We start from the raw sequence: 27,032 nt of genomic DNA on the forward strand, positions 1-27,032 counted from the left end.
CCAAATGCCTTCCTACGAATGCACGCAGAATCAGTGATTTTGGGAGAGAGAGTGGTCTCCTGAGCAAAGACACCATTGGAAACCTGGAAGAATTTACCTGGGGAGAAGCTACCAGTACCAATTCTTCAGGAACATTCCCAACGTTCCCAAGGACAAAAAGGACACCTTTCAACTTTTCTGTAAGTCTGAAATGAGTGCTCAGTCACTCGGTCATCTCTGACTCTGCGACCCCCATAGATTGTAGCCCGTCAGGCTCCTCTGTCTATGGGATTTTCCAGGCAAGAATACTGGAGTAGGTTGCCATTTTCTCCTCCAGGGGATCTTTCCAACCCAGGAGTCAAACCCATGTCTCTTATGTCTCCTGCACTGGCAGGGAGGGTCCTTACCACTAGCGCCACCTGGGAAGCCCCCACGTCTGGAATATTTCATGATAAATGTCGAACAGCCACAACCACAAAGCAAAGAAAGCGGTATGATCATGATGCCCTTGAAAATTCTGAACTGTAAAATGAACTTACCAGTAATAGATTCTTATCAGGGCTGAAGGCCACAGGAGAAAAGAGGCTACGAATGCCAGGATCGGAAGGGCCAGTGTTCCACCCGCAATCACAAACATGTTAACCACGTCAAGATCCATCCTGCTCTTTAGGTCTGGCTTATACCTAGAGGGGCTGAAAAGACAGACAGCACTGAAACTCTGTCTCAAGAGACAAGGTGAAGAAGCAAAGTGGAAGTGAGAAGTGAACAACCCAGAATGAAGAGAAGGATCAGGAGGAAAAAAGTGTAGGTAATGAGGAATCCTTGAGATGATATTTTTTTAAGCTATAAAGGAAATTTTAAGAACAATTGGGGAAATTTGAGTAAGGACTGGTTATTAGACAATATTATTAGATCAGTGACTGCAGTGATGAAGTAGTGGTTATGTTTATATGTAAGAAAACATCCTTGTTCATAGCATTTGCTGAAGTAAATATTAAGGGCTAAAATATAGTAATATCTGCTACTCACTTTTAAAAGTTGAGGAAGAAAAAATGTATATATGTGTTTGTGCGTATGTGTGTGTATAGAGAAGGGAGAAATAAAGTGAAGGTGGTGAAACGTACTGGTGAAACCAACTGTAACCTTCAACTTTCCTATTAGGTTTGCAATTTTTAAAAAATAAAAATTAGAGGATAGAAGACCTGAAAGACAGAGAAAGAGAGAAAGAAAGAACACGTGCATATGAATGCCTATCTATATACAGAATATCACTGGAAGGTATACATGAAACCAGTAATAGCAATTGCATCTGAAGTGGGCAATCAGGTAGCTGGGAGTCAGGGACAGAGGGAAACTTGCTTTTCACAGTCTACCTTTTAAAATCTTTTGGTTATTTATCATGTACATGCATGAAATGAAGTGTTAGTTGCTCAGTTGTGTCTGACTCTTTGTGACCCCATGGACTGTGCCCGCCAAGCTCCTCTGCCCATGGGAATCTTCAAGATTACTGGAGTGGGGTGCCAATACTTTCTCCAGGGGATCTTCCCAAAACCCAGGGATCAAACCTCAGTCTCCTGCATTGCATGCAGATTTTTTACTGTCTGAGCCACCAGGGAAGCCCTATTCATATATGGGCTATTCAAAAATAAGTAACACAATAAAAATTTAGGAGGGAACACGTCAACATCCGAGCTTCCAATGCACTTTCTGATGTCCTCCCAAAGACTTGGAGGACACATGTGCAGGCTAGAATGGGAGCCCTAGGAGGGCAGGGACTGTATCCCCAGCACCCAGACTGGGGCCTTACCCATTTCCAAGGGCTCTGGAAGTCACCTCTCAATTAGAGGCCCCCACCCAGTTCTGTCTCATGAACAACACAGTTTATTTTCCATAGAATTTAAAAAGTATTTCAAGTTCCATCATCCTCCCCAGTAGAGAAGACAACGCCTGCTAGGATCTGTTGGTCAGGTGTGGCCCTTTGTCACCTGAGGACTCCGTCACTTGTGTTAAGTGTGCGTCTCACTAACATAAAAAGGACTCTTCTTCAAGAAAAAGCACACATCTAGCAAATCATGGTCTTCTTTATATTTCCTGTGAAACAGAGAGCTCTGCCCCATACACCTCTATCAACTGATGTGTACTTCAACTATATAATGATTTCATGATGGCACAGTATGACCTCAAGCCCACTGAGTGTGGGGGTCGGCCCACTTCCTCTGCAAAGGGCAGATGATACATAGTTCAGCATTGTGGGTCATAGGTCTCTGTCATAACTACTCAAGCTGCCTTTGCAGTGAGACAGCAGCCGTACAACATGAAATGAATGGGTGTGACCATATCCCAGTAAGACTTTACTGTAAAAAACAGGCTTCGGGTTGTAATTTGCTAAACCTTGACACAGTATACCAACCTCATCAAACAGGCATGGTGAGAGCTTTATCCACTATTAAAAATCACTGCAGATGGTGACTGCAGCCATGAAATTAAAAGATGTTTACTCCTTGGAAGGAAAGTTATGACCAACCTAGACAGCATATTCAAAAGCAGAGACATTACTTTGCCAACCAAGGTCCATCTAGTCAAGGCTATGGTTTTCCAGTGGTCATGTATGGATGTGAGAGTTGGACTGTGAAGAAGGCTGAGCGCCGAAGAATTGATGCTTTTGAACTCTGATGTTCCAGAAGACTCTCGAGAGTCCCTTGGACTGCAAGGAGATCCAACCAGTCCATCCTAAGGGAAATTGGTCCTGGGTGTTCACTGGAAGGACTGATGTTGAAGCTGAAACTCCAATACTTTGGCCACCTCACGCGAAGAGTTGACTCATTGAAAAAGACCCTGATGCCCCCCTGATTGGGGGCAGGAGGAGAAGGGGACGACAGAGGATGAGGTGGCTGGATGGCATCACCGACTCGATGGACATGAGTTTGGGTAAACTCCGGGAGTTGGTGATAGACATGGAGGCCTGGCGTGCTGCGATTCATGGGGTCGCAAAGAGCCAGACACGACTGAGTGACTGACCTGAACTGAACTGAATAGGCTGAAGCAACAAAGGTACAGAGAGGCTGAGTAACAGATTACTGACTTGGACCCACTCTCTTTGCTCCTAACTCCACATCCTCTGACCTTTTTTTTTTTCCAAATGGCCTTTCCTCAGATTTTATAACATCTTTGCTGTTAAATAACCACATTCATCACCCCAAATTTCTTCACGAAGATGTGATGTCTCCATTTAGATGTTTGGTCTCTTGTGAGAGACTTGGTGAAACAAGCTCCTTAGTCCAGAGGGGGAGGCAGAGGCATCTGTAGATGGTCCTTTCAGTTCCATACACACTCTACCTGGGGACAGCCCTGAGTCTACAGCAATGAAAGCTGCTGCCTTCTCAGTGGCACGAGCACTGCCTGTGCTTCTGACTCAACTCTTCCCTCCGTTTCTCAGTCACTGTAAACAGCTTTTTTCCAGCCCACTTATATCACTCACTGGCCTCTTTCTCTTCCTAGAACCAGAGCTCCTTGAGGATAGGAATAATGCTACATGGGTGTTCTCAGTGCCTAGAATAGCACAGGACACAAATAAGGTACAAACGAATTAATAACAAAGTTACAACGTGGGTTCAATCCTGTTTGTTTTAGGGACAGCCATCCCCAATGATGTTGACTATTTTCTCTTTCAATAATTACAAAACTCCCAAGAGGAGTCACCTATTTAATGCTGGGTACAATTTATGATGCTAAAAAGGCCTCACTGTCAAAGGGTAAGCAAATTCATGGCAGAGTGAAGGGAATTTTACAGATCTGTTTGAAGACTGTGGGTCACAAAACAGTTGATGAAGATGGGGGCTGTCAGATTCAAGAGGACTTTTCTTCATCACATAAAGAGTGCTGAGGGTCACCATGAATTCTGATTCCTGAGCCGCAGGAAGTTAATTACATGATGTTCTTTTAGACTAGGAATTAGAACATTTTATGCCCAAAGCCATATTACGTCACTGACTCTGACACTGGCGATGGGAACTCCAACTTGAAGGCATGATCATCAAAAAGAAACCTCATTAAAAAAAAAAAAAAAAAAACCTCATGGTTTCATCAGTGCCTGCTACGGACGTCACAGTCAGTTTGGGGGAAGGTTCGATCTGGCTCCATTCTGCATTCAATGATAGAATAAAGTCTTTGCGAAGGAGATTTTGCAGAGCAGCATCAATTTAGCAAGTCTTGGACTTGTTACAGAGACTCCTGCGTACTTTCCCTGATGAGGTCAAATACAGCCAGGCCCTGAGTGAAGCCACTAATGTTTTCTGAGGTGTCTATATACAGGTCTGGCCATTATTCCTACCTCTATGACATCCTTCTTCTGACAAAGGACTTGTATTTAAAAAGGCAGCTGCCTAGAAAAAAAAAATTAACAAAAAAAAGGCAGCTGCCTACCCTGCTGGGGTTTGTTCACAGGAAGCTCTATGTGCCCAAGGGGGAAGCTGGGCACAGAAAAACTGAAGCCTTATGAGCCTGGAATCACCAATGACTGAACATCAACTAAGGGGTAGAACACGGGGCGCCCCTAAGCACAGGCCCACACAGCAGGCGTCTGCAAGATGACTTCAGGCAGCAGAACACTCAGGCTATCTGACACCAGGTGACACTCCCATACAACCTGAGAAAGTCATCTTTTTTTTTTTCTCAGTTCTTTTCTTGCCTTGCTTAGGTCAAAGAGAAACTATGAGGGTGGTTATTAAATAGCTATCTAACCCCTGAGCCTCCAGCAGGGAACAGTACCTAGCTATTTAATAGCACTGTTTCTTTGTGTTGATTTTTATGGATATTTTCAATTTATGGTAGTGATGCAAATTAATTTAAAAGGAGGAACTAATTTAAAGAAAATGCTAACTAGGTGATACATGGATCTGGTGAACATCTTGGTGGTGACATGAATGGCTGCCAGGGTAGATGTGAGTGATGGACAGGCCCCAGGTTGGGGGCGGGGTGCTCAGGCTGGCCCTTCCACACTTTGACTGTGAGACCTTGGTTTCCTCATTTAATAATGAGAACATTCATCCATAGTAATGAGAACATTCATCCAAAACACCTTTTCTGTCTTTTCCTACTCTGGTGGCTTAAAACACTTCTGAAATTATGCCAGATAACTGAAGACTAGGATCTGGCTTGCCCAGCAGGAGAATCTTCCTGCCTGTTACATTTTCCCTGGAACCAAAAACAGTATCTAGGAAATATTAATACTTGGTGCTTGGTAATGTTTGAGTGTTTGATAATGTTTGAATAGATTGAAAAAGAAAAATGCACCCGTTTTACATATCTGGTGCATCAGGTGAGGCTCCCAACACATAAAGACAGTGACTTTAGCAGCTCTGCAGCACAGTCTGAAATGAGGGACGTCAGCAAGGAGAGCCCGCCTTTATGGCATGAGGGAGGGTAACACACTCTCACCCAGAGACCCGGACCTGCCACATGGCCTTTCCCGGGTATCATCTAAGCTGTGCATTTGGGGCCTTTATCTCTGAATGCAGGGACAAAGATTAATCAGACTCCAATAAACATCTGGACTCAAGTTCCCAAGTTTAGTCTGGGGTGAGAGGTTAGGTGTAATGCGTCACAGTTGTCTTTTAACATACTCTCTGACCTTTAAAACCTGTCCTTCTGAGTACTGACACGTTAAATCTTAAGATATAAAGCAAAATTCCAAACAGAACATAAAACACTTTCATGGAATCTTGGCTTCCCCTAGACATCTACTCATAGGCCATCAGACTTGACACACTAACGTCCTGGTCTCTTCAAAAAGAGGAATATTTTTTTTAAACTATAGCAAAAATACTTTAGCCACCAGATGCGAAGCACTGACTCATTGGAAAAGACCCTGATGCTGGGAAAGATTGAAGGCAGGAAGAGAAGTCCCCTGAAACAGGATGACATGGTTGGATGGCATCACTGACTCACTGGACATGAGTTTCAGCAAGCTCCGGGAGTTGGTGATGGACAGGGAAGCCTGGCGTGCTGCAGTCCATGGGGTCCCAAAGAGCTGGAACATGACTGAGTGATTGAACAACAACAAAATAGCAAAAATAATGACCATGGCCACTACCACCGTGGCCAAAGACAGAAGAGCAATAGCCTCCATGTACTGAGTGACTGTCGCATGCCAGGTTCTGCGTAGATGGTTTATATACAGCCTCTCATTTTATCCCCCACAATGCTGGGAGTAGGAAGCACTTCTCCCACCTTAAAGATGGAGGAATAAAGACTAAAGAAGTTTACGAGTGCCCCCAAGGTCACCTGACTGGTATGCGGCATGGGCTGCATTTCAGTCCAGTCCTGCAAGTATGTCTGCTTCTTTGCCTTCTCTCAGCACTTACTAAGCAGGTATTTATTGTGCATCAGTTACACAAAAGGCACGGAGTTCACTGTCCCCTTCAACATTCTTTGTACTTCTCCAGAAGTATTCTGAGAGCAAGTAACATGCTAACTTTACAAGTTAACAAGTTACCACCGTATTCTTGCTGGTGTCTTTTAAAAACTAACCAGTGCTGCTTATGATTTTTTTTAATTCTGCAATATGCAAATTCTTTCCAAAGAATATACTCTTGAAATCTGAGTATAAAATCCCAGCTGTTAAACATTTTTGCATCTACCCAACACTAATTTCTGAAACTAGACTCTTGTAAAGATAAACCAGTTTCTCAAAACTATCAGTAATGATCAATAGCTAAAAAAAAAACAAACATAAAGGCACTAAGACTCTCTTGTGTGGAAGTCCCAGGATTGAAGAGAGAAAATAATTAGAGACACAAACAGTTCACACTCCTTGTCACATCTATCTCTTCCATTATGGAGGAAAACCACACCGAACATTCCAAGGAAGCAGTTAAGCTTGTCCGGTCCATCACTGAAAGTGTGGCATGACCCTAGGATTATTGCCATGAGATGCTCACCTTTCTCCTCCTGGCCTCGTCTCCCCTTCACTCTGGCTAAGCCTACTCTTCCTCTGTACTCTGCAGCCCTGACAGCCCTGATGTATAAACAAGCTATGGCTATGAGCACGCCTGGCCTGGTTCCTAAAATTCTCTGCTCCCTCTCTCCCCTGGATATTCCCATGATGCTCTCCTTACTCTCAGTGCTGAATAGTCCCACGATACACTCTTCATTGTCTTCCTTGAAGAACTCACCATTTCTACACCCTCCACTACTACCAGGAAACGCAAAAAGTCAACACTTCTGGCCAGGACCTCCTTCCAGACTTTTCCAAAAGCCTGCTTGACTATCTCCACGATGCAAAAGTCCTACAATGTCTCAGGGGCATCTCCTCTCCTCCTGACTTGCTGATTTCTGCCGACAGTGTCCCCACCAGTCTGGCCTCCCAGACTGATGTATCTTTCACTCTTCCTCCTTGCTCATCACTCCTGCCATGTGATGGCCAGAAGGTGTCAGCACTGAAGCCAATTCATCTGAGTCTAGACAAAATGCAGCTTATATGTGGCTATTTACATTTAAATTAAGTAAATAAAATTCAAAATTCAGTCCTTCAGTCACGTCCATCACGTCCTTAAATCCTTGAGAGTCATGTATGAATAACAGCTAGTGTGTTGCACAGCACAGTTTTATGGGGGTTATGGCCCCAAAAGCCCCTTACAACCAATTCCTTTGGCTTAACATTTACTAGGAATGTCTCAAGGGAGGAAACATTCCCACCAAATATGAGAGTTCATGAGTCAGATCCCAGCTCCCTCAACTACCCGACCAGGCCTGGGTCATCTCTCCTTGCTCCCGTTTCTGTGAAGGCTGCTCTGTCATACCCCATTCAGTTGTTACCAGCTGCCAGAAGAATCTTTGTAGTCCACACCAGGGACTGGGGCCTCTTGTCTAGTGTAAACGCTGATCACCTTTATGATCCCAACTCAACTTCCTGGCCTCACACCTCTGTTTGCACCCACAGAGCCTCAGGCCTCATCTTTCTCATGCTGCCCACTTCGTGCGGGGCAAGCGCTCTCCTGTCCCGCCCACCTGATGAACTCCTGTCTGCCTTCAGGACTGATTCAAGTGTTACACTCCCCAGGAAAGCATCCCACTGCCCAGAGGCCCAGGTCTTCTGACTCCCTTCAGACTCAGAGCCCTGCTCCCTGCACAGTATCTGAGAAAGGAGTTGGGGGTGGGGTTTGGATACATATCTTGAGCTTTAAAAATATTCAGGGTGGAACTTCCTTGTGGGTACAGTGGATAAGAATCTGCCTACCAATGCAGAGGACACAGATTCAATCCCTGGTCTGGGAGGATTTGACATGCTGTGGAGCAATTAAGCCTGTGCACAGCAATGAAGACCCAGCTCAGCCAGAAAAAGAGAAACAAAAAATTTTTGGTTCCAGTCCACTCCCACCAGACCTACTCAACCAGCGAACACCCCACCTGCTAACAGGCTGGCCTGCAGAAGGTTGCCAGGGAGCTTACAGAGTAAGTCCCATCACATTAAGGGCTGTTTCTTTCCTTTTTTTTTTTGCAATCTATGATGTGAAAAATCCATACTCACTCTTCAAAGAGCACAGCCTTCTTTCCCAACTGCTACTGGCTCTGGCAGAAGCTGAAAAGGAGACTCTGGAATCACAAGTAAGAAAATGACAAAGCATTAAATCATATCAGAGAATATGAATTAAGTGCTAACAGTCGGCAATAATGCCAGCCTCACTTGAGGCGGAGCCTTTCCTCCTTTGCAAAGGCAAAGTGCAAACATCCTATGGTTTTAAAGTAGCCTCTGGTTCGGGTCACTTCCCCCAGTTAAGCAACGTGCACAAAGGGCACGCAGGGCATGTGAGATAAAAAGCCTGACCAGGAGGGCATGCAAGCTGAAGAAGTATTCTGTGATGCAAACGAAGTATGGGACTGAGCTGGTGATTACTATGCTGCACAAATGAGAGAGGCAATAAGGGAAACAGGCATGCTTGGGTGAGAGGGGCTTCCGGAGGCTTCAAACTTAACTAAGACCTTCAAATAAAGGTTAAAACTCCCCTCTCTGTCTGGGGTTCAGTTCAGTTCAGTTGCTCAGTCATGTCCAGCTCTTCACAACCCCATGGACTGCAGCACGCTAGGCTTCCCTGTTCATCACCAAGTCCCGGAGCTTGCTCAAACTCATGTCCATCAAGTCGGTGATGCCATTCAACTATCTCATCCTCTGTTGTCCCCTTCTCCTCCTGCCTTCAATCTTTCCCAGCATCAGGCTCTTTTCAAATGAGTCAGTTCTTCACATCAGGTGGCCAGACTATTGAAGTGTCAGCTTCAGCATCAGTCCTTCCAGTGAATATTCAGGACTGATTTCCTTTAGGATGGACTGGTTGGATCTCCTTGCAGTCCAAGGGACTCTCAAGAGTCTTCTCCAACACCACAATTAAAAAGCATCATTTCTTCGGCGCTCAGCTTTCTTTAACAGTCCAACTCTCATATCTATACATGACTACTGGAAAAACCATAGCTTTGACTAGACAGACCTTTGTCGGAAAACTGTCTGGGGTTAGGGTTACCTAAAAGCTCTACTCAGAAAGAAAAGAGAGGAAGCTGGCAAACCAATGGGCAAATGAATACAATATTTCTACTAGAGTGGCTAACAAGAGGAGACTACAAAGCTCATAAGCAGGGCTGGACAGTACAGAGATGCTGGCCAAGACACCACAGCAGAAAAATGAGGAGATAGGCAGATGGGTAATGGAAGGTAAATCCACAAAACCCCTGAATTATTCCAGAGGGATCAAAGAGTTAAACATAAGGGGGAAAAAGTACGAAAGTTCTAGAAGAAAACATGAGAACTCTGGAAAAAATCTTCCTCAGTAAGATATAAAACCTAGGGGCCATAACATAAAGATTAATAAGCTGACTGCATAAAAAATCTTTTTAAATGACACACGGAAAGGGATAGCATGAATAAGATTAAAATCTGTTGATACATATCAGGCAACAGACTAACAAAGGGTTCCTACAAATCAATAAAAACAACAAAATCTAATAGAAAAATGGGCAAAAGATTTGAACAGATAATTGAACAGGAAGGAAATACAAATGAGTCTTAGCTAAAAAGATGCTCAATCTTAACTTCATTTACAAGAGAAACACAATTTAAACCTCCAAGGTGATGGTGATCTCTGTTCACCATACTGGCGAACAACAAAAGTGTAACAACAGACAGTGTAGCTGGGGCTGTGGGGTTGCCCTCAGCAACATAATTTTACATTCCCATTAACAAAATCTACAGATGGCATTTTGACAAAACCTGCAGCAATGTAAAATACACACACCTTTGATCAAATCATCTCTAATTTCCAGGAATTTATTTATGCTCATACCTGAACATATGTGAGAATAAGTTTGTGCACGGTTATTTGTTATAGTATTACTTATCATGTCAAAAAAACCTGGAACTTACATGCCCACTCATAAAGGACATGTTAAGTAAGCGATGGTACAACTTTATAAACAAGTTATAGTGTACAGTCATTAAATGCAAATAAAATTAATATAAGCCATTACGTATTATAGGTTGGGCATAAAGTGAAATAAATAGGCTGAGCACTTCCAAAAAATAATTATATATGCTGCTGCTAAGTCGCTTCAGTCGTGTCCGACTCTGTGCAACCCCACAGACGGCAGCCCACCAGGCTCCCCCGTCCCCGGGATTCTCCAGGCAAGAACACTGGAGTAGGTTGCCATTTCCTTCTCCAATGCATGGAAGTGAAAAGTGAAAGTGAAGTCGCTCAGTCATGTCCAACTCTTTGGGACCCCATGGACTATAGCCTACTGGGCTCCTCCATCCTTGGGATTTTCCAGGTAAGAATACTGGAATGGGTTGCCATTTCCTTTTCCAGGGGATCTTCCCAACCCAGGGATCGAACCCAGGTCTCCTGCATTGCAGGCAGGCGCTTTACTGCCTGAGGCACCAGGGAAGCTGTCTGTTCTATTTGTCTCTGTGGGTAATGACCCCTAAGGTACATAGTTAACTTTCAAAAGCAAGGAACAGAAGAGAATGGGTAGGATAACATCTCTTGTATTGTGTGAAAGAGAGGAAAATACGCATGTTATTGCTTACCTATGTGTAAAATGTTTCTGAATGGATGCAGAAGCAGCTGAGAACCAAACGAGTCAGGCTGGGAAGGGAGCTGAGAGGCTAGGGGCAGAGATGAGGGAGGCTGTTCACTGACATGAACCATACCTCTTGAGTTGCTACCATGTGTGTGTAAAAGGTTTTCCCTCTTTAATTACAAAATACAACATAGGGCTTCCGTGGTGGCTCTGTGGTAAAGAATCCCCCTGCCAATGCAGGACATCCCTGCAGGGATCTCAGGTTTGATCCCTGGTCTGGGAAGATCCCTGCAGGCCATGGATCAACTAAGCCCATGCACCACAACCACTGAGTCTGTGCTCCAGAACCCGGGAGCCACAGCTACTACCTCCATGTGCAGCAACTACTGACCCTGCACCCCTAGGGCTTGTGTGCAACAAGAGAAGCCACCACAGTGAGACTGCACACCCCAACTAAAGAGTAGTGCTCACTGCAACCAGAGCAAAGCCCGCACAGCAACAAAGACCGGCACAGCCAAGAATAATTAACTCTTAAAAAATAAAATAAAAAATATAAACTCCTCAAATGCAATGGTCTATCCTATACAGTAGCCATTAGCCACATGGTAGCTGTTTAGATTTAAACGGATCAAAACTAGGTAAAATGTAAAAATCAGTTCTTCAGCTGCACTAGTCACATTTCACATGTTCAACAGTCACAGAAATTCTATCTCCTTTATAGTTCTGGGAAAGGTACTGATAAGAGGATTCACTCTGTCTTGCTTTATACCAAATCACTAGCACCTGATTCCCCATGGGGGCTTTTGCTTTAAGAACCATCCAAGCCCACGGCCCCCTCCCCTGCTTCTACCACCTAGGGCAGTACTGTGGCCAAGGAAACTTGGCCGAGCCAGGCAGGGCCTGTGGACAGAGGATCAGAGAACTGGAAAATCCTGCTACTCAATCCTCGGGAGAAGGGGCACAGCCAGAGGAGAGGCTGGCAGATCAATAAGGGGCTCAGCTGGAAGGCAGGTAGCTTATATACCCTGCGGTATATCTTCTAAAAAATCATACTGGCAAAGAGACAGGGCAATGAAACATGCGCCATGTGCCCTGAGCTAGCCCAGCACCTTCAAAGCATCAGCCTCTGGGGTCAAGATGCAGCTGTGGCGATAGTCTGAAATAACCACCTGCCTGAAACCATACTTTAAGCCAGGCAACCCCACAGGGATACAAGCCAGTCTCCCACTGGATAAAAGAGAAGCCAAAAGCCACTTGATCCTTTAGCTCTATGGACCCAAGTCTTCCGACTCTTGGGGAGCCTGGGACAAGCTTTCATTCGAACGCTTCTCTACGAATGAGTGCCAGTGTATGCACTGTCATTGGCTGAGGGCTGTTCTCAAAGGTAAAGTGCTAGAGCATCACAGAAGTGACTATCTGTCACAAGACTCAAAGAAATTAAAATAGCCCTCTGTATGGGCATGCAGTGGCAGAGGCCTGAAATAGAACCTCAGAGCCCCAAAACACTCTCCCATCTCTGGAAGCTGTGCTCTGAAGTTATGACTGATTTGAGTTGTTGTATGTCAGAAACCAGCACAACACTGTAAAACAACCGTCCTCCAATCAAAAAGCGAGCTGAAAAGACTATTGTTTAAAAAGAGGAAAAGCAACGAGATTACAGAGGGTTCTGACGTTTCTAAAGGAGGGAAGCTGGTCTACAGTATTTTCTAGCTAGTGTGAGACAAAAAGGAGCTCTCTTATAAACAGCCAGCACTTTGATCAGGATAAGATTTCTGGCTTCCAGTACGAGGTCCAGCATTCAGAGCCCTTTGTGAGCTGGTCCCTACCTTCCTTAACCAGAAGCTCTTCCCCAGAGATCTCTGTAACTTGGGAAAATCAGCATCAGAAAAAAAAACTTCATAGTTAAGAATAAAACACACTTTTGTTTGGAACTCTATCCAAATAAGTAAAAATCAAAAGCTGTCAGTTCTAAGATCAAAAGCAAATATGGAACAAAATAACTGCCGCCTATGCTAATTCTTAGAACAGCGAATGAATCTCATGTGGATTGCCTTAAAAGTATGCTAAATCCTTCCACTTAACATCTGGTTGTCACAGTGCTATCATTCAGGGGACATTTTTGCAAAAATATTTTACTTACAGCTTTCCCAAAGGCCTCCCAATCCTTTGAGCTTCAAGTCCCTCCCTTCTCTTCATCAGTTAACAGGTCTCACATTGCCAGACTGCCACCCATTACAATCTCCACACGTCAGTCAACCAGCCCCCCAACATCCCTTGCTGTGATTTCATGAAATTCTGTCTCTGTCAAGAGTTATAATTTCACTTTCTAAGGTAGGTCTCATATTTGTAAAATGTCCTTATGTCTTGGGAGGGACAGATAACCAAGACATGGATGCTCCAGGAGCCTGGCTGGACACCAGGGTTAAAAAGGGAGGAGGCATGATGGGGTGGGACCCAAGTGCATAAGTGGCAAGTCCAGCAATGGATAGATTCCTGTTATAACTGCCACATTCCCCCTAAAACCTGGAAACTCCGGGGAATTCGTTACCAGATAGGCTGATAATCTGACCTTCTGGTGGGGGCACCTGAACTAGCTTTGTATTTTTCTCCACTTCCCCATTTTCTGTTGATCTGAACTACACACTCTATCTACCCCCATCTTCTAACAAATCATTCTGGCAGAACTAGGCGTTATCTCCTTCAGTGAACCTTCCCTCAGTCCCCCAGCTGTCAGTAACCTTGACTTCCTTCTGCATGCCAACAAGTATTTGTGATCTGTGTCTTCTGCTGTAATATGAAAACACTGGCGGCACCCTGCACTAGGCTGCAAGCTCCGTGAAGACAAGTCTTACTACATCTCTGCAGGTGCCACGGCACTTTAGCATCACCACGCCTTCCCTCGGTGGGCACTTAGTATAACACCAAACGACAAACAGGCAAGCCATGAATCACAGTGCTGCCCCACCAGCGCCACTGCGGGCCATTCCTTCACTCTGTTCTTTATGGTCACTAACAAAATGAGCATTCCTCACCAGAGTAGCTTTAGAGACTCCAGAGGGGCAGCTGAGACCCAGAGAGCTTAAGCAAGCTGTCCAATGGCACACAGTTCTTCTCTTCTTCTGCCCCACTCCATTGGTGGCTCACAGTGGCCCACAGCGTGACATGGAAGGCCATGGACAAGTTGGAGCCTGCCCATCCTTCACATGTCATCCTCTTGTATCCTGCCCCCTATTTTCCTGAAAGATCTACAATCCTGACATGGCATACTCCTTCACACCCACAGGGCTTCCGCACAGTGGCTCCCCTACCCCCAGCACAGCCTTGCTTGGGGGACTTGAGGTTACATCCTTCAAGTCTCGGCTAGGAAAACATTGTGTTGTTGTTGTTCAGTTGCTCAGTCATGTCTGACTCTTTTGTGACCCCATGGACTGCAGCTCACCGGGCTCCTCGGTCCATGGATTTCTCAGGCAAGAATACTGGCATGAGCTGCCATTTCCTCCTTCAGGGCATCTTCCCAACCCAGGGATAGAACTCGCATTTCCTGCTTGGCAGGTGGATTCTTTACCACTGGGCCACCTGGGACCACCCCACCTGTAAATGCTTCTCTGAGGGTCAGCTGTGCAGTTCCATAACCTACGTTCACATCTCTGCTCTGTCACTACCAGCTTTGGGACCTCGGCAAGTCACACAACCTCTTGGAGCCTCAGTGTGGGGAGAAAATCAAATGATGCATGGAGACTGCTCAAAGCAGGGACTGGACGATGATGAGTACTCGCTGCACAGCTGGGAAGCACTGGCCTGCTCTCCTGGGAGGAGCTGCACAGCCGTGCCACTGAAATTGAGCAGGACCCTATGGGGCCCTCCTGGGCACAAAAGCCTTTCTGTGCTCCCTCCTTATCTGTAGGAAATAGGTTTCATTCAGCCTCCTTGATTTTCCCTGAGTTCCACAGGGCAGATTCAAACAGTTGCTAATCAGGGAAGAGAGGGGCTGCAGAAACAGAGGAGTAGTCGAGAAAGAAAAGTTCAGCCTTGGGGCAGGGTCCTGGTTCCTCCTCAAGGAACACACAGAACACTATCTTCGATCTCTTCTATAGGAACTAAGGCTCCCACCCAGATTGAGGATGGTAACTTCAGGCTGAGTGTAAGATTCCTGGAGCACAGCTTTGACCTCACCACCAACCAAGCAGAAGAAAGCCACAAACCCTGCAGCCCTCAGCTCTAATTTGCCTTTTAAAAATGTCTCCCCTCAACCCACTGGGGGAGTAACCTGTCCCCTTCGCTTGGCCCTGCAATACATGTACTCTGCTCCAGACTCCGCCATTTTGGGGTGTCTGTCCGCACTGTGTATTGTCCACACGAACTTGTGTTCAGGAATACGCCTCCATCACCCTGCACTGCTGCTGTGCCAGGTCTGCTCAGACGCTTCATCAGTAAGCAGCTCTCTGTCGCTATCTTTATATTCCCAGAGTCTAGCCCATAGCTCAGTTCCCAAACTTCATCACATATCAGGCTTGAATCCTCTTCCGGGTACATCACGAGGCAGATACCCAACACCAGCAGCCAAGAGCCACAGCTTCTGGAAAACCACCTGAGCAAGGCTGCTGTCACTCTGGGTGAACATTTTACAAGAAGAGGATCTCAACGTGCAGCCCTGTAAGCACCTCTGCTCACACCTTCTGCAGGCAGTACTGTTTTCCTGAAAAAGCAGTTTCCTTGGAACAGCTGAAAACGCTCCGATGACGGGCAACAACATGCTCCATGGCTGCCGGGACTGAATATATGATCAAGAGGGTTTCCGAAGGTCTAGTTTAGGAGAATATCGTGATCTTTCTTGAAGCGGGGACTATCTTCATGGTTAAGGAAGACTTTGGTTTGCAAAAATTACTTCTAGATGGTGTGTGCTCGGTCGTATCCAACTCTTTGTGACCCCATGGACTGTAGCCCACCAGGCTCCTCTGCCCATGAGATTTTCCAGGCAAGAATACTAGAGTGAGGAGCTATTTTAAAGCTCCAGGGGATCTTCCAACCCGCATCTCTTGCGTGTGCCCACATTGGCAGGCGAATTCTTCACCACTAGCAACGTCTGGGAAGCCCCTAGGGGACCCTATGTCTCAATTAGGGTTTCTCAATCATAGCACAAAGGACATTTGGGGCCAGATTAATTCTTTGTTGTGAGGGGCTTTCCTATCCACTTCCTAAGCATTGTGAGAGTAATTAGCAGTATCCCCTGCCTCTAACCAGTGGAGAGAGGCCCCCAAGTTTTGATAAGCAAAAATGTCTCCAGATGGTGCCAAATACTCCCTAGGCGTAAAGCTGCCCTCACTGGAGACCTATTTCTACAGGAAGTGAACCCACTCAACTCCAATCTTTATTACGGCAGTTAATCAGTGAGGAACATTTTTAGTCACTCCCCAAATCTACTTTGAAACATTTTCTTTCAGTGCTCAGGAGTTTTTTTTTTTTAAGGGCACAGTCTTGAAGCTGTTCTTTTTTTTCTGCATTTTATTTTTAACTTGAGGATAATTACTTTATAATATTGAGTTGGTTTCTGCCATACATCAACATGAACCAGCCGCAGATATACATATGTCCCCTCCCTCGTAAACCTTCCTCCCACTTCCCTCTCCATCCCACCCCTCCAGGCTGTCACAGAGCATAGGCATTCCCTGAATCATACAAGCAAATCTCCACTGGTTATCTATTGTACATATGGTAATGTTGCTAAAGCTGAAACTCCAGTACTTTGGCCACCTCATTCGAAAAGGCCACTCACTGGAAAAGACTCTGATGCTGGGAGGGATTGGGGGCAAGAGGAGAAGGGGACGACAGAGGATGAGATGGCTGGATGGCATCACCGATTCAATGGACGTGAGTTTGAGTGAACTCCGGGAGTTGGTGATGGACAGGGAGGCCTGGCGTGCTGCCATGGGGTCGCAAAGAGTCGAACACAACCGAGCGACTGAACTGAACTGAACTGAATGTATATGCTCCTCTGTCCATGGAATTCTCCAGGCCAGAACACTGGAGTGGGTAGCCGTTCCCTTCTCCAGGAGATCTTCCTGACCCGGGGATCTTCCTGACCCAGGGATCAAACCCAGGTCTCTTGCATTGCAGGTGGATTCTTGACTGTCTGAGCCATCATGGAAGCCCTGTATGTTTCAATACCATTCTTTCAAGTCATCTAACCCTCTCCCTGACCATAAGTCTATTCTTTCTGTCAGTGTCTTCTCTGCTGCCCTGCAAATAGGATCATCCATACCATCTTTCCAGATTCCATATACATACCTTGCCAGGCTTTCAACCCTGGCTGCACAATACCCAGGGAGCTTTACGAAAAGAAACAAAAACAGATTCCTGGAATTCCTAGGCCCCACCTTCAGAGATTCAGATTCAGCCTGACTGGGGCAGAGGTCAGAGAAGGTTCTAACAGGCAGCCAGATGCACTGCCCAGAGACATTTCATTTGATTCTCCCTTCTCCCCCATCCTTTGAATCTGGCATTGTTAAAAGCCAGCAAGCCATTCTGCCAAAATGAGGCTAAGGGAATTTGTTAACATCTTCATTCTTAACAATAAAACATTCTCTGCATACTCAATTTCTTGGCCTGCAGATGACTTGCCAGAAAGAAGGGAATTTAACTCTATAACCACGTGACTTTCCCATAGCCTTATAGATCTAAAGACTGCTATCCTAAAGGACTATTTTTTTTTTTTGGCTACACCATGCGGCATGTGGGATCTTAATTTCCCAATCAGGGATCAAACTAGGGCCCCCTATGTAGGAAGCGTAGTCTTAATCACTGGACCACCAGGGAAGTCCCTTCCATAGGACTTTCTGTGAACAAAGAAATGTTCTCTGTTTGCTCTGCCTAATATGGTAGCTGCTGGCCACATGGCACATGAGCACTTGAAATGCGGCTAGTGTGACTGAAGAACAGAATTGTACGTTTTATTTAATTTGAATTAATTTAACTTTAATAGCCATATGTGGCTAGAAAGAAAGTGAACTCGCTCAGTCGTGTCCGACTCTTTGGACCCCATGGACTGAAGCCTACCAGGCTCCTCAGTCCATGGAATTTTCCAGGTAAGAGTACTGGAGTGGGTTGCCATTTCCTTCTCCAGGGTATCTTCCCAACCCAGGGATCGAACCCAGGTCTCCTGCACGGCAGGCAGACGCTTTACTGTCTGACTGTAAAGGACAGTATGAAAAGTGTTTACATCCCTGCAGGGTCATAGAAATAAAGAAAAGCTGTAACAGCTACTAAATTTCATACAACTGTGAAACTTACAAAACTTTTTCTTTTTTGAGGGGGGGGATAACGGCTCTACAATATTGTGCTGACTTTATGTCTTATAACATCTAAACTCGACAGTCCTTAAATTATCAAATGGGATCCTAACATATTCCAGTAAAGAATCTTAGGAGAAATTTTTAAATAAATTTTTTTTTTTAATTTGCAGAACTAGCTTCCCATCAAATTCCAAACACTAGCTTTGAAGGTGACATTCTTGGCCTCTTCTTCTGAACACTCACCGCTGTAATGACTGATCTAGTCGTCAGAATAACCAGAAGTTGGAAAAGTATATGGCACGTGGAAGTGGATTTCCACAGTCTCAGCAGTTTACTAGCCTACTAGGATAAAGCATTCGTTTGCTTTCTTTTCCTCCAGACCCAGGTAACCTTTGAATCGAACCTCTTACTCCCAAGATAGGCCTGAACCAACCACACACACTGCAAACCAAGGTCATCTCTAAGGTTTTTTTTTTATTCCCTCCTATCATTAAGTTTCATAATCCCTTACAACTGCACAAACCACATTGACGCATTCATTCTAGGTAACACAGATTCTCACAGAGCTAGAAGGTCATATATTTTTAAAGCTTAAAAAATAGGCAATTTTATCGCACTGTAAAGGCAACGGATGATATATCGCAGTTCAAGACATTCTCAAAGGCAGGCCTTTCCAAGCACAAAAAATTCTTACCTCTTCTTGGCTTGAACTCCCCTGACCCATCGCTAAGCAAAATTAGTATGAGCCATATAGTAATGAGTTAATAATTCTCCAATAATTCAAAGTAGTGGTCACTCTTCATACTAATAGGTATTTACTGAGTGCTTATCATGTGCTGGGCCCTGTGCTTTACTTTATCTAAATCTCACCACTGCCTTCTAAAGCAGGTATTATTACCAGAAGCTGAGGCTCAAAGAGGTTAGGTAACTGGCCCACAGCCCCAAAGCTACCCAGTGGTAGAAGTGGGATTTAGACCTGAGTCTCTCTGATTTTTCTGGTGGGACCCCTCAGCGTTATGAACAAACATGTAGTTATAATATTCAGTACCTCACTGAGTCATTCTCCCTGTGATCAGCTGCAGCTCAATGAAGGGAGTTTGGGGTTGCAGGCTTCAGAAATTCTGAGCTTATCCTTACTTCAGAAACCACCCCATCCCCCATGGACCTCTCTCTCTGTCCTGGGGCTTCACCAGGCAGGTGGGAAGAGGAGTCTTGGGGAACACTAGTAATCCTAACAGCACGACTGCACCCAAGAGGATAAGGCAGACGTGTGCTGCAGAACTTTCCAAACACCATTATGGGAGTAGAAGGTGGTAGGATCCCAGCTACACATCCCAAGGGAGAAAGAAAGAGATTTTAGGTGGGAGTAGGGGAGAAATCAGGAGAGTGTTTTCAAGGGGACAGACAAGTTAAGACTCTAAGGGGTAGGTAATGTTTTGTTAAATCAAAAACAAATGGAGACCAGCCTTGAAGATTCCCTGAGCAGATGATACTAGTGTAGCTACACAAAGCTTAATTTAACTTATTTCGGAAGACTCACTTATGTCAGTTCTCGCTCATGTCCCTAGAAATCATACGCAAAACCTGAACTGTTTCCCAAGGTTGACATGAGGTAACTACTGACTAATTCCCTATTATTTAAGAAAATTCTAATATTATAACCATCTACTGTAAAGAATAAACCACCACTTCTTTCTCACTATATAAGCTGCTTTACTGCAGATGGTGATTGCAGCCATGAAATTTAAAAGATGTTTACTCCTTAGAAGGAAAGCTATGACCAATCTAGACACCATATTAAAAAGCAGAGACATTACTTTGTCAACAAAGGTCCATCTAGTCAAGGCTATGGTTTTTCCGGTAGTCAAGTATGGATATATGAAGAAAGCTGAGCGCCAAAGAATTGATGCTTTTGAACTGTGGTGCTGGAGAAAACTCTTTAGAGTCCCTTGGATGGCAAGGAGATTCAACCAGCCCATCGTAAAGGAGATCAGTCCTAGGTGTTCATTGGAAAGACTGATGTTGTAGCTGAAACTCCAATACTTTGGCCACCTGATGCGAAGAGCTGACTCATTTGAAAAGACCCTGATGTTGGGGAAGATTGAAGGCAGGAGGAGAAGGGGACGACAGGGGGATAAGATGGTTAGATGGCATCACCGACTCAATGGACATGAGTTTGGGTAGACTCCAGGAGTTGGTGATGGACAGGGAGGCCTGGCGTGCTGCAGTTCATGGGGTCGCAAACAGTCGGACACAACTGAGCGACTGAACTGAACTGAACTGAAGCTGCTTTAAAACAGTTTATCCCTGAGCCTCGTTCCACTGTTTTGGTTTTTACGCTCCTGGTTTTGTCTTTTTGGAGTGTGCACAATAAATTTTTACTAATTACTACTACTCTGGTAATTTACTGGTTTTACTTGTTTTATTTCTGAACTTTTGACAATTTAGACATTAGAGATTCCATGAAGAGCATTCCCAGAGCAGGTGACAACCTAAAGAAAGGCAGCAGAGGGTAGAATGTGTGTTCACTAGCTTGGGTTAGAGCAAAGGAAGCAGAAAAGGAAGGACATCACGATGCAGAAGGGGAGGTGGGCAGGGTCTCCAAGATCCCAGACTGAAGGGCTGAGGCAGCCATCAGAGAACCTAGCAAGTACCAATTAACCATCCCAGGACCTGTTTTGCACCCCAGTCCTGGCACTTTCAGGCTGTGTGGCCTCACGCAAGTCCTTTCTCCTCTTTGGGCATCAATATTCTTAAAGAGGGTACCAAGGATCCCTTGCTGGTCCAAAAACCTAATTTTAGAAAAATAAACTTATGCCAGGGACACAGGTTATTAACTTCTGTAATTTCTAACTTTCTATATTAAAAAATGTTGATAAAAATTTATTAGTTACAATAAAGTAAGCCCAGTGGTTCAGAATGGGGGCTTTGAGGTGACTCAGTGTGTCCTGGGAGGGACCCATCTCTGAATCCCTCTCATTTTTCCTCTGAGAAATGGGCACAATGGAGGCACCTACCTCATATGGGGGTATTGGTAGGAGTTCGACAGGTAAGGTTTTCAAAGGTGCTTAGGAAAGGGCCTAACACCCTGTTTTTGCTTACTGTATGTCAGCTCTTATTAAGAAGAAGCTATTTTTAACCCCAGCCAGGTGGAGTCTGCCATTAGGGATTTCTGAGCCGGTGAGAGGTGAGATCTTTTCTTTACCACTCAGCCCGCGGGCACAGAAAAGGATTCATACAGTGGCCTGCTGGCACAGCCTTTCAGTCTACAACCTCTTCCTGCCTCCTTCGGCCAGGCCTCCTCTACTCCCCTGCGGGTTCAGGGGTACACAACCCGCAGGAGCAGCCAGCGTTACACAATCCGCATTTCCAACTGCCAGGAAGCCCTGGGGATGCCGAGGTTGCCGGGCGGTGCAGTCGGGGTGGTTGGACCAGCAACCTGACTGACAGGTTGAGCGGAGGAGAGGATGCAAAGGAACTGAGGCAGGGTGGAGAAAGAGCTGAAAGGCTGCTGGAGGTAAGTTATGGTTGGGAAAGGTCTTGAGGGGTGCACATGTCTGGGGCAGGATGGAGGCAGATGACAGCAGCTGGCAGGGCAGCTGAGCTGTAGCCTCCAAACCATTGAGGCACTTGGGGAGGGGCGCCTACGGGCTGGTGCAAGCAGCGGGGAGGCTGAATAGAAGCGTGCAGGTCCCGACCAGTCCTCATCTTGTCTGGGTGCTTAGGGCAGCAGGCAGCCCGGCCCCGGGAAGTAGGGACCAGGGATTCAGGAATGTCAAACCTATCCAGGTGCAGGAAGGGAGAGCGCAGGGGCTGGTGCTGGGGCTGGGAAACGGAGGAAAAAGGGAGGTACAGGTCCCCAACCCTTTTTCTGGAAAGAGGTCAGGCAGTCCGGACTCGGAAGTGTAGGGTAGGTCATGGGGCCATTGGGGGAGCCCGGGAATATTCCCTCCTAAATGCGCACCACCAACCCCCTCGCCTCCCACCCCGACCGGCACTCACCTCACCTGACCTCAGCCGTCTGCAACCCCTGCGCTATCCAGACGTCCGTCCCTGGTCCTGGCCCCCAGCTCGGACCCGGCTACTGCGCGGAGCCTGGGAGCGCATCCGCTCTCAGCTCCAGGCCCGCCTCTGCTGGGCGTCTTAAAGGCGCAGTGCGCGGGCCTACGTCCCCCGACAGAAAAGCTGGCTCCGCCCCCGCGCTGCTCCCAGGCTGCCGCGTTCCGTCTTGGAGGCTCAGGGGCGAGAACTCCTAGCTCTTGGGCATTCCCAGGTCGTAGGGTAAAGCCCGGAGGATAAAGTTGGTATTTGACACAACCCGATCCCACCAACCTGTCTCTAGACATCCTAGAGCACCTACCGTGTTCCCTGTGCAGCCCCAGGTGCCGGGGAAGGGGAAGGGGTGGCAGAACCCAATCACCCCCGCCTCGGCCCCAAAGCTTTGACTGGAGCCTGGGGGAGGGCTGGAACCCAAAGGGCCACACACACTTCCACAATACGACGACAGAATCCTTTGCGGCATTGTTTATTTTGCGTGCTCAAGTCGCTCAGTTTTGTCCAACTCTTTGCGACTCTATGGACTGTAGCGCGCCAGGCTTCTTTGTTCATGGGACTTCCCAGGCAAGAATACTGGAGTGGGTTGCCATTTCCTTCTCCAGAGGATCTTCCCAACCCAGGGATCGAATCTACATCTCCCCTGTCTCCTGCCTTGTAGGCTGATTTCTTTACCGCCAAGCCGTTTTCTGTTCAGAGGCTCAGTCGTATCCGACTCTTTGCGACCCCATGATTCGCAGCACGCCAGGCCTCCCTGTCCATCACCAAATCCCCGAGTTCACTCAGAATCACGTCCATCGAGTCAGTGATACCATCCAGCCCTCTCATCCTCTGTCGTCCCCTTCTCCTTCTGCCCCCAATCCCTCCCGGCATCAGAGTCTTTTCCAATGAGTCAACTCTTCGCATGAGGTGGCCAAAGTACTGGAGTTTCAGCCTTAGCATCATTCCTTCCAAAGAATCCCAGGGTTGGGGGATTCAGAATGGACTGGTTGGATCTCCCTGCAGTCCAAGGGACTCTCAAGAGTCTTCTCCAACACCACAGTTCAAAAGCATCAATTCTTCGGCGCTCAGCCTTCTTCACAGTCCAACTCTCACATCCATACATGACCACAGGAAAAACCATAGCCTTGACTAGACGAACCTTTGTTGGCAAAGTAATGTCTCTGCCTTTGAATATGCTATCTGAGCACCTACTGTGTGCCTAGCATTGTTGGGCACCACACCCGCCAGTGACTCAGGCTAGATCTCTACCTCGGAAGGGCTTGGAGGGACAGACAGATTCACAGGCAAGCAAAGTAACCCTGCCCTATGTGGGGCATCTCATTTGGTGCTGTCAGGTGGGCACTGTGCTCTTCTGAGACAAGGAACTTGCCCTGAAAAGCACAGAACTGGGAATCCCAACCCTAGATCATCCACCTCCAAAGTTCTTGGGTGCAAAACTCACCATCTTATAAATTTTTCAAGCACCATGGGTTAAATCCCCACTATGGCCATTTCTTCATTTTAAGGACAATTAAACCTCACTAGGCAAAAAAAAAAAAAAAAGAAGGAGTGTATAAAAGTCATCACCCATTAAAACTCAAATACTGTTTCTGTCTAGTTTATCTGCCACCAAGCCTACGTTTTTGAACATCTGGCCTCAGTTTACCCCCTCAACAGCATTTTAGCACCCCAGGGGCACTGGGGCTGAACTCTACCACCTCAGCCTTTGCCAAGAACTCTCATCCTTTCCCACTTGGCCTGGCTACGCCTTCCTCTTTTCCATATTGTTGTTCAGTTGCCCAGTGGTGCCTGACTCTTTGTGACCCCATGGACTGTAGCATGCCAGGCCTCTCTGTCCCTCACCAACTTCCAAAGTTTGCCCAAGTTCCTGTCCATTGCATCTGTGATGCCATCCAGCTATCTATCCTCTGACGCCCTCTTCTTCTGCCCTCGTCTTTCCCTCCATCAGGACCTCTTTTTCATATCTCAATTTAAATGCTACTTCCTCCAGGAAGCCTTCCTTAAATTCCCTTTGGACCCACACTATACTGTGGGCTCCTTCCATCAAAGTATTTATTCATTCATTTCACAAATATTTACTGAACACTTACTACGTGCTGAGCCTGTGTGTGTGTGTGTGTGTGTGTGTGTGTGTGTGTGTGTGTGCGCGCGCGCGCGCGCGCGCAGTGGTAGCGGCGGCTGCAGCAGCAGAGGTGTCTTCCTACTGTCCTGAGTCTCTGGCTTGCCTGCTTCTTGCTCCAGATCTAGGTGGGATCAGTACTCAACAGGACTTTCTCGGCCGTTTCAATCCACCACAAAGGCAGCCTCAGGCCTGCCAACCTGGCAAAACCTGGCTGAGTTGGGCAGGTCTTGAGTTCTAAGAATGGGACACAGATGAGAAGCACCAGAAATGTAGCTAAGAGGAATCTCCAAGGCCACTGGAAGCCCTGTAAAATCTGCCTGTCAGGGCTGCTGGAATGCATCCAGAGTATGGGGCAATCTCCCTGGCTGGGGCCAGAGCATGTTGGACATTTCATCACTCAGACGTCAAGAGTTACATCTGACCTGCTTCATGGAACTGTTCTCAGAGCTCTGGGGACAATTTACTCATCAAAGACCATGTACCTTCTCTGGCCTTACTTCTCCTCACTGCCAAAGTCTTTCCAAGCTAGCAGTCCTTCAACACCCTCAGAACAGGTCCAGAGAGGCAGCAAGGACTAAAACTGACCTTTAATCCTCACTTACCATTTTTTAGCAAATCTCCGGCTCAGGGAGCATTCACCAAACAGCTGCTGAGGGGGTGAATGAATAAATAAGGGAATAAAATTTATGGATAACTTCCTGGAAGTTCCCACGAAACCACCGATAAGCTTCACTTGGTGGGTCTGAACACATAAAAACACTTAAAGCTTAAATTTAATTTTTTTTTCCTCTCCAAAACCTAAAAATGGGTAAGTTATCTTTCTTCTAATTCATAGTTTGTGGCCCCAGAGGCCTCCTAGGGTCTGCAGTTTCTATATTCAAAGAGGCTTTTTTCCCCAGAGTTTTATATTTAGATACACTGAGCCCCAGATGGGAGTCACCTTCTCTGTGACTCCTCTCCAGCTGGTGACTGATAGAAGAGAAGCCTTAAATAGCTCCCATTTCACAGTGAAGCTCAGGAGGCAGGAGGAGAGGAGGGGACTCATGTGTGGTCCATCCCGGAGTCAATAACACCCCTGAACACTCACAGAGGAATCAAGGGTGGGTGGGAGGACAGGGAGCAGTCCAAGGGGCCATCCAGGTTCCAAAAGGCGCCTTCAGTCATGTTCAGTATAAACTCCTTATTACCTGACAGGTCTCATCCCAGCATTAGGAAAGAGTTCAGAAACCTCTCCTCTGCCAGCATGTGCGGCAAACAGGCCCAGGCTTCACCCTGCCATGCAGTCTACGGAAAGCTCCTGGACTCAGCGGCATGCCAGTCAGAACAGAGTGATACTGATGGTCACCACTGTTTAATGCACGCTTATTACTGATCGGGCACTGGGCATCACCTCACTTAGTCCTTACAATCACCCTGGGAGATATGCCAACCCACTTTACAGATAGAGCTCTGAGAGGTTAACAGACTCACTCAAGATACCATAGCCAGCGGTGGGGTCAGCAGTCAAAGAAGTTCATTCATTCATCAAACATTACCAAGGACCTACTACATGCTGCGTACTCTCTGGGTGAACACTTCCTGCCCCCAAGGACTTAAGAGTCTTTTAATAAGATGAAATATTAGTAACAATTCGATCAAGGATTAAACACAAGCTATGGTGGAATTACCGAGAAGGCAATGGCACCCCACTCCAGTACTCTTGCCTGGAAAATCCCATGGATGGAGGAGCCTGGTAGGCTGCAGTCCATGGGGTTGCTAAGAGTCGGGCACGACTGAATGACTTCACTTTCACTTTTATGCATTGGAGAAGGAAATGGCAGCCCACTCCAGTGTTCTTGCCTGGAGAATCCCAGGGACAGCGGAGTCTGGTGGGTTGCTGTCTATGGGGCCGCACAGAGTTGGACACGACTGAAGCGACTTAGCAGTAGCATGGTGGAATTACGAGGAACAACAGGTACAAATTTGGGCCAAGTACAAATGCAACATGGTTGAGACTTACATGCTATATCATATGGAAATATACATAGGAGAAAAATGAAATACATGATACCACATGTATATGGATACCAGCTAGACAGCATCCCTGGGTCTATGGCCAATGCGCACAATCCAGTCTCCAAAAGTTTACCACATGGCATCTGCAAGCCAACCATTGAGCCCCCTGCACAATATGCTATTCATATGTCACCACCTCAAAGCAGTTTTCCCAGATTATCTATGCAAAAAAGAACTAGTTCATCACCCATATCCCTGCTGCTGCTGCTAAGTCGCTTCAGTCGTGTCCGACTCTGTGTGACCCCATAGATGGCAGCCCACCAGGCTCCCCCGTCCCTGGGATTCTCCAGGCAAGAACACTGGAGTGGGTTGCCATGTCCTTCTCCAATGCATGAAAGTGAAGGTGAAGTCCCTCAGTCGTGTCTGACCCTTAGCGACCCTATGGATTGCAGGCTACCAGGCTCCTCCGTCCATGGGATTTGCCAGGCAAGAGTATTGGAGTGGGGTGCCATTGCCTTCTCTGCATATCC

General features: G+C 46.5%; 1 protein-coding gene across 5 annotated transcripts in view; it reads right to left on the bottom strand.

Annotated features, from left to right (window-relative positions):
* Positions 1–22,466, bottom strand: part of ABHD6 (abhydrolase domain containing 6, acylglycerol lipase) — a 48,357-nt gene extending 25,891 nt beyond the window's left edge. Inside the window, exons 1-3 of one of the 5 annotated variants that reach the window (XM_005222730.5) lie at positions 22,337–22,466; positions 8,507–8,571; positions 519–671 (exon numbers count right to left, since the gene is read on the bottom strand). In XM_005222730.5, the coding sequence (XP_005222787.1) occupies positions 519–637 (119 nt within the window). In that variant the 5' untranslated portion in view covers positions 638–671; positions 8,507–8,571; positions 22,337–22,466. 5 annotated transcript variants of the gene reach the window in all.
* Between the last annotated feature and the right edge of the window lie 4,566 nt (positions 22,467–27,032).

Source organism: Bos taurus, chromosome 22 (assembly GCF_002263795.3).
Source record: "Bos taurus isolate L1 Dominette 01449 registration number 42190680 breed Hereford chromosome 22, ARS-UCD2.0, whole genome shotgun sequence".
In the NCBI taxonomy this organism is placed as follows: domain Eukaryota; kingdom Metazoa; phylum Chordata; class Mammalia; order Artiodactyla; family Bovidae; genus Bos; species Bos taurus.